This window comes from Phoxinus phoxinus, assembly GCF_949152265.1.
Source record: "Phoxinus phoxinus genome assembly, chromosome: 3".
NCBI classification, from domain to species: domain Eukaryota; kingdom Metazoa; phylum Chordata; class Actinopteri; order Cypriniformes; family Leuciscidae; genus Phoxinus; species Phoxinus phoxinus.
The window spans coordinates 2,148,342-2,160,996 of NC_136878.1; the positions used below are offsets into that span (position 1 = coordinate 2,148,342).

Sequence of the window (12,655 nt, forward strand, 5' to 3'; positions counted from 1 at the left end):
CGGCCAATTAGAGCATATATAAAGACACAAATCTGAATCTAAATCTCTGATGTGATGTCCATGTTATTTGCATCTAATATTGGCATGAAATCATCCAATTTAATACTTTAATATTTGATATACAGGTGAAACTGGAAAAATTTGAATATGGAGCAAAAGTTGATTTATTTCAGTAATTCAACTTAGCTGTAAGCCATAATCATCAAAATTATAACAAATAAAGGCTTGAAATATCTCACTTTGCATGTAATGAGTCTATATAATATATTAGTTTCACCTTTTAAGTTGAATTACTTGAAATAAATGAACTTTTGCACCATATTCTAATTTTTCGAGTTTACCTGTATAATACAGATTATTACACATATAGTAACAGCATATTTAAAAATAACCCATTCACTTTTATTTGCACTTTGCAAACAATTTACACACAGCATATTTCACAGCAGTTGAAACGAGAGATCCATTTAGAAACCTAAAGTTAAATTAAAGGGGTGGTCTAATGCGCTTTTCACAAGATGTAAAATAAGTCTCTGATGTCCCCAGAGTGTGTGTGTGAAGTTTTAGCTCAAAATACCCCACAGATATTTTTATATATCATGTTAAAATCGTCACTCTTTGAGGGTGAGCAAAAACACATCGTTTTTTGTCTGTCCCTTTAAATGCAAATGAGCTGCTGCTCCCGGCACAGGGGGCGGAGCTTCAACAGCTCGTGTCCTTTTACCAGTGTTCGGGGAAATGCATTACAAGTAACTTGAGTTACGTAATCGGATTACTTTTTCAAGTAACTAGTAAAGTAACGCATTACTTTTAAAATTTACACCAAAATATCTGAGTTACTTTTTCAAATTAAGTTACTTTGTTTTCCCATTTATTGACTGACAGCTCTCCTGTCCTCATGTTGAGACAAATCAAAGTGCCGTGTGTGTGTGTGTGTGTGTGTGTGTTTATTGTAGTTCTAGAGTAAATGTGAGCATTTACTCATCTCACTTGCACACACCAAGCAATATTCAATATTCCTCAAAATGAATAAAATCAGTGAAATGCATATTCAGAACCTCCAATAACTAAATATGTTATATAAAACATACATTTTCATGCATTTAATCTCACTTTATTGACCAATGTACTTGCTTCTGACCTTCGATGATTCAGTTTAATAAGCAAAAGTGACTATAGATAGATAGAAATTTCCTCTACTGTACACATTTCCTTCAGCCTGAGGATTATTATTTCACTTTTGCTGTGAACGGGTCTTTACATTTGCCCAAAAATAGAACTTTTGTGTTATAAAAAAAACAAGCCCAGCCGGGAAAAAAAGTAACGCAAAAGTAACGTAAAGCATTACTTTCCTAAAAAGTAACTAAGTAATGCAATTAGTTACTTTTTAAGGGAGTAACGCAATTTTGTAATGCATTACTTTTAGAAGTAACTTTCCCCAACACTGCCTTTTACCACACACACACACACACACACACACACACACACACACACACACACACACACACACACACACACACACACACACACACACACACACACACTGAACATTTCAAAAACTTTTAGCCTTTTATGTTCAAACCGGAGTCAGACAATGATGGAGAGACTCAAGAAGAAGTGACAACATGTAGAAGCAACAGGACATTTCTGAATGGTTAGTTGATGAGTTTATGTAGATTATGTGTAGTTATCTTCTAGTCATTGATTAGCATATTCTGTCATGATAATCTATAAATCGTGTTCCGGGGGCGGGGTTTATGTAAATTCTAGGGTTGGTGATGTCACTAACCCGGGAGGAATGTCGTGTAGTTTCTACCAGCCGTTTGTTGTAGTTCTTAAAAAACTATTTCTTTAAAACCAAATATCTCCCTTTGCTCTGAACTTTGAGCGTTGTAACTTTGCAGATGTTGTTTATGATCAAACAGCAACATTACACACTAACTACAGGTAGAAAAGTGAAACCATAATCAACCACCCCTTTAATAAACTGTTTACCAGAACTTAATGGTTATTTTATTGATATGCAAAATGAATATGACCAAGCTGCTCATGAACATATACAAGAGCAAAACACTCACACCTAAAACATCACTGCAGTTCAGAGTGTCTATGAACACGTTGGTCAAACCCGTCATGACATTCGCCAGCAGGAAATATAACAACTGGTTCCGGTTAACCGACTGTACGAGGCATAACGCATCCATATTATACCTCACTTTCTCAGACTTCCTATTTTGAGGAGTCCACGACGCAGACACAAGGGAAAAATTAGAGATGACTTTAGAAAACAGTAACACTAAATCACCAATGCTTAAACAAGAGAGGAAGAACATGGCTTGCGCTACAGTCCAAACGCAGAACGATAGGTTAGCCATTCTGCGTGACACTGGCTCTATGCATGTCTGGCACGCGTATAACGCGATAAACAACCCGACGCTAGTCACCAGAAGGTTACGGATCACTCTGATCCAGTCTCGAACTAAAGCTCTGCTTTGCATGAGGTAATGGCCGATCTGAACCCCCGCCATGTAGATGGCGACGTAACCCACGACTGAGAAGATGCCCTCTTTGTTCTCCTGCAGAAAGCCTACGCGATTATTCCCGCGCACGAGAAAGGACTTCAGACCTGTCGTCTCCAAGATAACCTGGTACGTCCCACCGATGAACACGGCAAGAATCCACGAGGAGTTAACCGGGAAGAGAGCCAGCAGTGCAGACGCCACCAGTCTGACGATGGCTAACGTGAAAAAAAAGTTCCAGTGAACTCCATACTCAGTCACATGTTCGTGATACCCGGATGATTTAACGCTCGCGAGCCTCACGAACCCTAACAGGACCAACGGCCAGACTGAGACGGACTGCTTGATCACGTGACCGATCCGCGATCCGCGCATCGGCTTTCCTCTTGCTTCGGGACACACCAGTGCGTTAGCAATCACGTATGCGCCCACGCCGAAATCCATCACTCCTGTACCATACGTCTCCGTTTTTGCGTAGCGTCTTGGGAACACGCTGAAATCAACAGCTAAAATGCTAATGGCGGTCTTCACATTGACTAAGACGCGGAACACGGTTACAAACGGGACTTGGTTTGATTCAACTCTGCTTTGCACAAACTTGTCCATCGTATTAGAGAAGGAGCCTCGCTTTCCGTTCTTATACACGAGGTATAGGACGGCGAAGTCGACTATAGCTAACCCCACGATTACGAAGTGAAGGATGTCGCTTAACGCGGTGCATGACAGGACCAAAGGCATTATTAGAGATGTGAAGTCCAACAGGAGATGGGCCGCCCGGGAGAACGGAAGAATCCCCTTTCCCAGGTGGAAGAGGATCAGGAAGAGGCCTCGACTGAGGAAGCACAGCGGGGCTAGGAAGGATCCCAGAGAAACCTCCGTCAGGCTGGTGCCGTTCAGATTGCTGACGAACGCAACTTTCTCGTCTGGCGATGCCATCGTCTGTGAAAAGAAACATACATATTTTATTTCTAATATAAAACATTGTGTATTTGCATACACTGCCATTCGAAAGTTTTTAAAGGGGTGGTATAATGCCCTTTTCACAAGATGTAAAATAAGTCTCTGATGTGTGTATGTGAAGTTTTAGCTCAAAATACCCCACAGATATTTTTATATAGCATCGTATCTTTTTGAGGGTGAGCAAAAACACACCGTTTTTGTGTCTGTCCCTTTAAATGCAAATGAGCTGCTGCTCCTGGCACAGGGGGCGGAGCTACAAGAGCTTGTGTCCTTTTACCTCACACACACACACACACACACACAGAACATTTCAAAAACGTTTAGCCTTTTATGTTCAAACCGGAGTCAGACAATGATGGAGAGACTCGAGAAGAAGTGACAACATGTAGAAGAACAGGACATTTCTGAATGATTAGTTGATGAATTTATGTAGATTATGTGTAGTTATCTTCTAGTCATTGATAAGCATATTAATATTAGTCATGATAATCTATAAATCGTGTTCCGGGGGCGGGGTTTATGTAAATTTTAGGGTTGGTGATGTCACTAACCCGGGAGGAATGTCATGTAGTTCCTACCAGCCGTTTGTTGTAGTCCTTAAAAAGTGATTTCTTTAAAAGCAAATATCTCCCTTTGCTCTGAACTTTGAGCGTTGTAACTTTGCAGATGTTGTTTATGATCAAACAGCAACATTACACACTAACTACAGTTAGAAAAGTGAAAAAAATCATAATCAAACACCCCTTTAAAAGAAGTTTCTTCTGCTCGACAAAGCTGCATTTATTTGATTAAAATGCGAAGAAAATTGTAATATTGTGAAATATTATTACAATTTAAAATGGCTGTTTTCTATGTGAATATCTAGTAAAGTGTAATTTATTCCTGTGATCAAAGCTGAATTTTCAGCATCATTACTCCAGTCTTCAGTGTCACATGATCCTTCAGAAATCAGAATAATATGATGATTTGATGCACAAGAAATGTTTATTTATTATTATCAATGTTGAAAAGAGTTGTGTAATTTTTTTGTTTTTTTCAGAATAGAAAGTTCAAAAGAACAGCATTTATCTGAAATAGAAAGCTTTTTTAAATTATACACTACCGTTCAAAAGGGGGGAAATAAAAGAAATCAATACTTTTATTCAGTATAGATGCATTAAATTGATCAAAAGTGACAGTAAAGACATTTCTGATGTTACAAAAGATTATATTACAAATAAATAAACAAATAAAATCAAAGAATCCTGAAAAAATTATTGTCCACAACTGGTGAAGTGTGTTCAACATTGATAATAATAATAATGAATATTTTTTGAGTATCGAATCATCATATTACACTGATTTCTGAAGGATCATGTGACACTGAAGACTGGAGTAATGATGCTGAAAATTCAGCTTTGATCACAGGAATAAATTACACTTTTAAATATATTTAAATAGAAAGCAGATATTTTAAATTGTAATAATTTAAATTGATCAAATAAATGCAGCATTGGTGAGCAGGAGACCTATATATAGTATATTATTATCTAAATTAATAATACATTTATGTTAATTGGCCAAAATGTTGTCTGATTCGTATGATAGTATAATATACTTTATTTAAGTATAATATAGTTAGTTATTGTATATAATATAAGTTATAAACCATGATGATGCTCTGCCAATCCTAAAATTGACCATGGCATTTTTGGTCTCAAACATTTAAGTGCAAACAATTAAATTTAAGCGATTTAATCAAGAAACACATTTATTGAAGCTCATGTATTATATAAAATGTGCCTTACCTCTCCCCGTGTGATGTGTAGTGAGACTAAACTACAGAAACCACATTAAAACAGTGGTCTGTCAGGATAAACCGGTTTAACACACTAAACAGGGTCTCCTATGTATCATCACTGTACTTGTATCTTTTCATTAAAAAGTAGAAATACACATTCCTCTAATAAATCGTTTATGTTTCATTAATAATCCTCAGTTTATAACAAAGTGTCGTCGCACATTGGCACTGGAATGTTTCTTTTCCGCGTTGGGCGTGGCTTACATGAAACGTCACAATATGGGCGGGGAATTTTCTTGAGTGACGTTACTGCGCGTGTCAGTGCCCGCCGGTGTGAGTCGCGCGCGAGCGGGGAGTTTTGTCCTTCACTGAGGAATTTTCATGGCTGAAAAACACAAAATAACTTATAAAATATCCGCCTAATGGCAGAGATATGATGAAGTATATACCGCGAAACGCGTCTTTCTAAAGTTTACAGTCATGGCGAATGTCAAACAGAAGCTTTTATTCCGAAATAAAGACGTTTCGACCGTTAACAGTTCTGACGGGAGTTTGGGAAAACCTGGAAGACCAAATCTACAGAAGGAAAAGGTACACTAACTTTATTATTCACTGTTCATTTAATACGTTTACCTCACTTTTTTTATACGCATAACTAAGTTTAAGATTTATCATCAACAAACAAGACTTGTTGAGTTGAATTTAAACTGACGAACTGAACATGAAAATAAACGTTTATCTGAAAGCGATCCATTACAAATAAATAATTGTGGTATCATATAGTAATAACATAGTACTGAATTATTGCCATGTTCATGTGCCATAATATATATATGTTACTTCAAAAAGTACCATGGTATTACAAAGGCACAAGCCCAAAACCTAAGATTTTATTACCATGGTAACTTACCATGTCCAAAAAAATAGGTAACACTTTACAATAAGGTTAATTTATTAAACATTAGTTAATGTATTAACTAACATGAACTAACAATGAGAAATACATTTGTTACAGTATTTATTAATCTTTGTTAATGTTAGTTAATATGAATAAAGCTGTTCATTGTTAGTTCACAGTGCATTAACTCATGTTAACAAGATTTTAATAAAGTATTAGTAAATGTTGAAATTAACATTAACAAAGATGTATAAATGCTGTATAAGTGCAGTTCATTATTTGTTAATGTTAGCCTAACTAATGTAGTTAACTAATGTTAACTAATGAACCTTATTGTAAAGTGTTACCAATATGTTAGTACAATGGTTCACATAAGTATTCATAGTTTTCAAATTTTCTCATCACAATTAACACACACACATACACACACACACACACACACACACACACACACACACACACACACACACACACACACACACACACACACACACATATTGATGGGGAACACAGATTTATATTCTCAAATGTCATTGTAAAAAACTATTTATCTTATTATTATTCCTGTCCTAACAATACACATTTTATTTTTAAAGGAAGTAATTAAAGGAAGTAATTAGTTAATAAATGTCACCCTGGACTAGTTTTCAATTGGGTTTAACAATAATTGTTGATAAAGTGATTTACTGTGATTATATGTAATCACTATTTGAACTGTCTTGTTTTTCCGGTGTCACCTCATTTGCATATTCATTGACGTGCTCGTGTTGTCATTGGCGGATTATGCAGAGGTGCAGTTAATCTGAAAAAGGCCATGCTCAGATTATTCAGCAGGTCAGCCTAATCTGAGCATGCGCACAACACGACCTAAAAGGCTCTACTTTTTTGGCATACCTTCTTTATACGAGGTTAAGGGGAGGTTAAGGGAACATACCATCTGTCCATTAGGAGACTAGTTATTAGGCCTATATTGTTTTTGTTCATGTGTGTTTTGATATGTGCACTCTAGTCTAATAAAGTTGCCTTATTAAAGGTCACCCTCGGGTATTATGTCTAGTTTACTGTGTTAAGTGTGAATAGTGCAGATGGTTTGTTGTGCCATGAAGTGTTTCTCATGCCCACAGATACAGTCATCATCTCATTATTATTTCCGATCCATTATGATTCATAACTTCAGTGTTGGCGCCAGACGGAAAGATCCTGGCAGTTGAAACGGGATCATGTAAAATTAAATGGGAATTCGCTCCGTGCACAAAATGGCGGCCACGTGCAACTAGTCCATCTGTAATTGTTTTGTTAGATGTTTCTGAATTAATCTGTCATCAATCAATTTCTGTGATCTCTAAATCTGTAATTAACCAGGTAGTGTTGCTGTGTTTGTTATTGGATTAGGAGCAGGCCCGTCCTGCAGACAGTGTGTACTGTGTATAATTAGCTTGTCTTCAGCCTGTCCTGACCCTTCTCAACACATGCTGTCATGAGAACATGTGGATTCACAGCAGAATTGGAGGACGTGCAATTTTCATTACTCAGTTTATACCCGATATTTATAATTTTCTTGATGAAGTCCAGGCTTGTTGGTTTGGATAAGGTCTTTTTTTTTTTTTTTTTTTTTTTTTGGCTCTGTTGTCGCTCATTAGGAACTTGCAAGCGTCTTTTTAAGAGAGGAATAGTACAAGCAAGTCAGATCTCAAAGATGTGAGAAATATGACAAATAAAAATTTACTGAAACTAGGGATGCACCGATATGAAAAATTTGGACGATACTGATAACTGATAATTCTTTATATTTGAAAGCTGATAACCGATATACAGGTGAAACTTGAAAAATTTGAATATTGTGAAAAGTTTTCATAAGCTGTTAGCCATAATCATCAAAATGATAACAAAATAAAGGCTTGAAATATCTCACTTTGCATGTAATGAGTCTATATGAATTTCACCTTTTAAGTTGAATTACTGAAATAAATGAAATTTTGCACCATATTCAGATTTTTCCAGTTTCACCGGCATTGTCCGATAAATCTAAATTCCAATTTTTACATCATTTTTGAGAGCCTGATTACAACAACAAAAGTCATCATTAAAAGCCACGTCTCAAGCACACGATTATAATTATATTCTCATTATAATTGTATGTATCTTATATGACAGACTTGTGCTGCACATGTTGCTCTTAACTGCATTTTCCTTTTTTAAAGTGATTTCCAATCATATTTTAAGCAATTCATCAAAACCATCATGCTGAACATTGCGCATCTGAAGTGTCTCATCTGAAGGAAATAATACATTATTTATCGGCTTTAATGTATCGGCCAAATTATCTTATCAGGCTGATAATGATCAAATTAAAAAATACAAATTAACATATATCGGCCGATACTGATATGCTGACATAAAACAGGTTTAGTGATGATATTGTGCATTATGTGAAATGAGATTGCATACCATGGGCTTTGAATGGATGTGTTGTTTTATATTTAAATTATACTGTTTTTAATTCAATTTAGGGATGCATGATATATCTGCTGCCACCATATCGGTATCGGCTGATATATGTTCGTTTTTAATGTTATTGTTATCGGCCCGACAAGAAAATATGGCTGATATTTTAAAGGGGTCATGACATGGTTTTTTTAATTTCATTATTATGTTCCCTTAGGTGCAATTATAGTATTACTATAGTTTTTTTTACAAAAAACTTTTAAAATGTAGTGATTTATGACCTTTTCCCTGTCTCTCATCCTCTGATTCAAACAGTCTGTTTTGGGGGTGTTTCCCCTTTAAGAGTTCAGTGTTAACGCCCACTGTTATGATTGGCTAACGTCAGTGCCTATGCATCAATTATTAACGCCCCCAGCCAGAAGGTTTGCGGATTCGGCGCAACTGTTTATTAGCGGGTGATGCATGTGAAGCGATGGCTCTTGCAATGATAAAACCTTATTATGTTTGAGCCGGAATCAGATGAGGAATCACCACAAAATGAAGCATCACCACAACAACGAAGACTGGATCAGCCCGTGTCCACATGGAAAGTGAAACTATTTTGAATTAATAAAAAAAAATTAACCCGAGACACTTGAAAACGGATTATTGTTGCATAATTATCCTATAGCTTAATTTGCTAACAGTTTAACATTATTTAACTAATTCCAATGAAATGATAGGGTGTAGCACGGACAAAAATGCATGCACAGACAGGCCATCTTTGAAGATGCAGCATTGATAAAGGCAACATTTTTGATTTTCTATCACATGTAGGCCTACTAGAAAGGCGACATATTTTCAAGATTCTCTTATACAAATGTGTTTATATTAGCCATGGTAAAAAGTAAGTTTGCGTCGTCGTTATTGAGCCCAGAAGAGTCGGCATGGACTTATCTTTGAGCAACAGTTTTCTGGCAAAGCCAAGCATCATATTGGGATTTTTTCCTCAAAACAGTCATCCTTATAATGTATAGAACACTGCCGTGACTGGGACGTCCGCAAAAAATAAAGTGCATCCATTTTTCCCTGACGACTGGATCTTTCAGCGTATTTAAAAAGTAGTTTAAAGTTTTAAATACATTACTTACAGTTTGCGTCGTCGATGTTGAGCCCAGAATAGTCGGCACGGACTTATCTTTGAGCAACAGTTTTCTGGCAAAGCTCAAAACAGTCATCCTTAAAATGTATAGAACAAACGCTTAAACTAACACTGCCGTGACTGAGACGTCCGCAAAAAATAAAGTGCATCCATTTTTCCCTGATGACTGGATCTTTCGCAGCGTATTCACAGATGTTGTTTGTCCACAGCAGGAACAGCACATCTGCGGCATCGTCATTTCCCTGTACACAGACCCACTCGCTGTCCGGCGACTGAACACTTGTGAGGCGCGCGGGCGCGGTCGTGACAATGATACGAAATGAGCATAGTTACCTTGCGCTTAAAGCGTAGTTGTCTTGTGCCGGAGGCGGTCATTATGCAAACGCTGGTACGTCACTTCGTACCGTGACGTCACTTCTTACCATGGATCCAGAACGAGCTGTATTTAGAGCTTGATTAAATAAATGATTCGTTTATAATGGGGAGGACGTCTTAAGCTATGAAACTTGCAGGACGTTTTAATGGTACAAAGACCTCTTATATACCAAAAGATCAAGGCAAATTTGGTTTCTCATGTCATGACCCCTTTAAAGGCGATAAATAATGTGTTATTTCCTTCAGATGCGCACTGTTCAACATGATGGTTTTAAATTGCTTGAAATATGATTGGAAATCACTTCAAAAAAGGAAAATACAGTTCAGTGCAACACAAATAGGCTATATACATTTATAATGAGAACATTATCATTGTTTGCTTGGGATTTTAATGGTTGAGAGTGACTATTGTTTTTGTAATCAGGCTCTCAAAAAAAAAAATGTATTTAAAAATTTGGATTTAGATTTATCGGCCGATATATCGGTTATCGGCTTTCAAATATAAATAATTACCGGTTACCGGTATCTGGCAAAATGTTAAAATCTGTGCATCCCTTATTACATTTGTATTTTAAAGGTGGCGTATGCGATTTGCAAAACGGCTGGCAGATTTTGAAAATACACAACTCAAATGGTCCTACCTTCTTTCCTTTGACTCCACCCATTCAAAGAACATGGACATGGAGGGGGGAGGGGGGGATGGTACGACCGTTTGATTGACACACTTACTGTCCAATGATTCTAGGTGGTCTTGGAAATGATTGGCTGGAGTTTTTCGAGTCCTGCCCGTTCCACAGATGATTAAATTGCTTAATTTTTATTTCAGTGCTTCTAACTCAGTGGCTGTAAGTGGGTTAGGAATAGGATTTTAAGTGATTTTTCAAAAAAGAGAATTACATACCCCACCTTTAATGTTGTGCAAAATGGCATCAGGGCTTATACGTATGAAACATTTCTGAATTGTATTGCTGCATCAGTACAGTCAGTGAGTGGAACCAATTATTTTTGAATGCATGCTCTGAGCAGATTAATTTGCATTATGCAGGTAAATGGACTGACAGACAAAGCCCAGGGCCTCGGGAAACCTCTCAATGATTCACTGGAAGTGGACATCAGAGACTTCCTCATCAATGAAGCTGAACTTCATACGTACGATGACCTCACTAAAGTCAACCCGGTCACCCCTTCTACAGGTACAGTGTGTGTGCAAACGCAATTAATATTCAATTAACTCTGAGATTGTTTTTCCTATCAGTTGTTCCATCAATATATGGTGAATTCATTTCCTAAGGGTTTACATAAACAGTGGTTTGCAAATCAATTTAGATTATATGCTTTCTGTATTTTTAATGCCTGAAATTCTAGAGGTTGGAGCTTGAATTCTGATTCATAATATCAACCATTACATCAATATCAACATAACATCACATCAAAAATAACTTAATACATTTATACAATACAGATCAAAGCAGCTTTACATGAATGAACAGGAAAATAGTGTTAAGTATTGTTGTAAAATGAACCAATTATGAAAAAAAACACAATTTCAGCTGTAAAGCAGCTCTACTGAAGACAATAGCCCTAAATCAGGATAGCGTCATATTTAAAGTCCCCCTGTGGTGAAAATCAAGCTTTTAATGTCGTCTATGTGGTGTTTTTAATATGCTTTAAGACAAACCATGTGTAAATTCATAAGTCAACACACCATTGATGAGTATTTTCTCTTAAAAACTGCCGTGAACCTCAAAAACATGGTTTTATAGGGGTGTATATACTGTATGTCACAATATATCGCAATACAAAAATGCAACAATATGTTTTGTGGATAGTGACAAAATGTTTTGTGGAAATTCACCCAAAATATAAATTACTGAGAAAAAAAATTCACGTTTTCAGAGTTTTAGTGTCAGTACTACATTAAACTGCTATAAATAATGTTGAATACAATGTATAATAATGCAATTATACAGTGCTTGCCATGTATAAAGTCTATACCTCACTGCCTTTTTTTCATCCGTGTTGAATTCAATATGGCGTTTAACCGGCCTAAGGTCTGAATCCTGTCATTATCCAGCTCAATTAAGTTCAAATTGTCTTTTAAACCCCTCTTAAATCTGTACTTACTTACAAGTCCCCCTATAGTCAATCATGTTATGATTAAAACTTCACCAAAATTACATATTTTTAAATGTTTTTTTCCTTGGAAAAAAAAATCTTCATGTCTTAAAATAGCTTGAAAGTAACTCTACACCCTTGCCTCATTTAGTATGCGCGGTTCTATGAATATGCAAATGAGCCCCGCCTCCACTCACTCACTCAGCTCAGAGATCCACTGGTTGTCGATCACACGTTGATCTGATTGGTTACAAGGTAGTTTGTGACGTCAGAAACACCAGCGATTTCAAACCGTGTTTTTGAGACGGTCTTTGGTTCACTGCAGTTTTAAGCAGAAAATACTCAGCAATGCCGTTGACTTATGAATTTACACATGGTTTCTCTTAAAGCATATTAAAAACACCACATAGACACATAAACAA

General features: G+C 36.5%; 2 protein-coding genes across 3 annotated transcripts in view; one reads left to right on the plus strand and one right to left on the minus strand.

Moving 5' to 3' along the window:
- Window positions 1–383: 383 nt before the first annotated feature.
- Window positions 384–5,592, minus strand: pigw (phosphatidylinositol glycan anchor biosynthesis, class W). Of its 2 annotated transcripts, none has more exons than XM_079607195.1 (2): window positions 5,267–5,592; window positions 384–3,458 (listed from the first exon to the last, which is right to left on the minus strand). In XM_079607195.1, exon 2 carries the CDS (start codon window positions 3,453–3,455, stop codon window positions 1,992–1,994), a length of 1,464 nt encoding a protein of 487 aa, XP_079463321.1. In that variant the 5' UTR covers window positions 3,456–3,458; window positions 5,267–5,592; the 3' UTR covers window positions 384–1,991. The 2 variants fall into 2 exon arrangements, with proteins under 2 accessions (XP_079463321.1, XP_079463322.1); XM_079607196.1 differs by lacking the exon at window positions 5,267–5,592 and adding an exon at window positions 3,672–3,768 and having other exon boundaries at window positions 1,853–3,458.
- Window positions 5,558–12,655, plus strand: part of myo19 (myosin XIX) — a 41,991-nt gene continuing 34,893 nt past the window's right edge. The window contains exons 1-2 of the mRNA XM_079607189.1: window positions 5,558–5,850; window positions 11,164–11,311. Of these exons, the coding sequence (XP_079463315.1) occupies window positions 5,740–5,850; window positions 11,164–11,311 (259 nt within the window). The 5' untranslated portion in view covers window positions 5,558–5,739. The remainder of the gene's footprint in view (window positions 5,851–11,163; window positions 11,312–12,655) is intronic.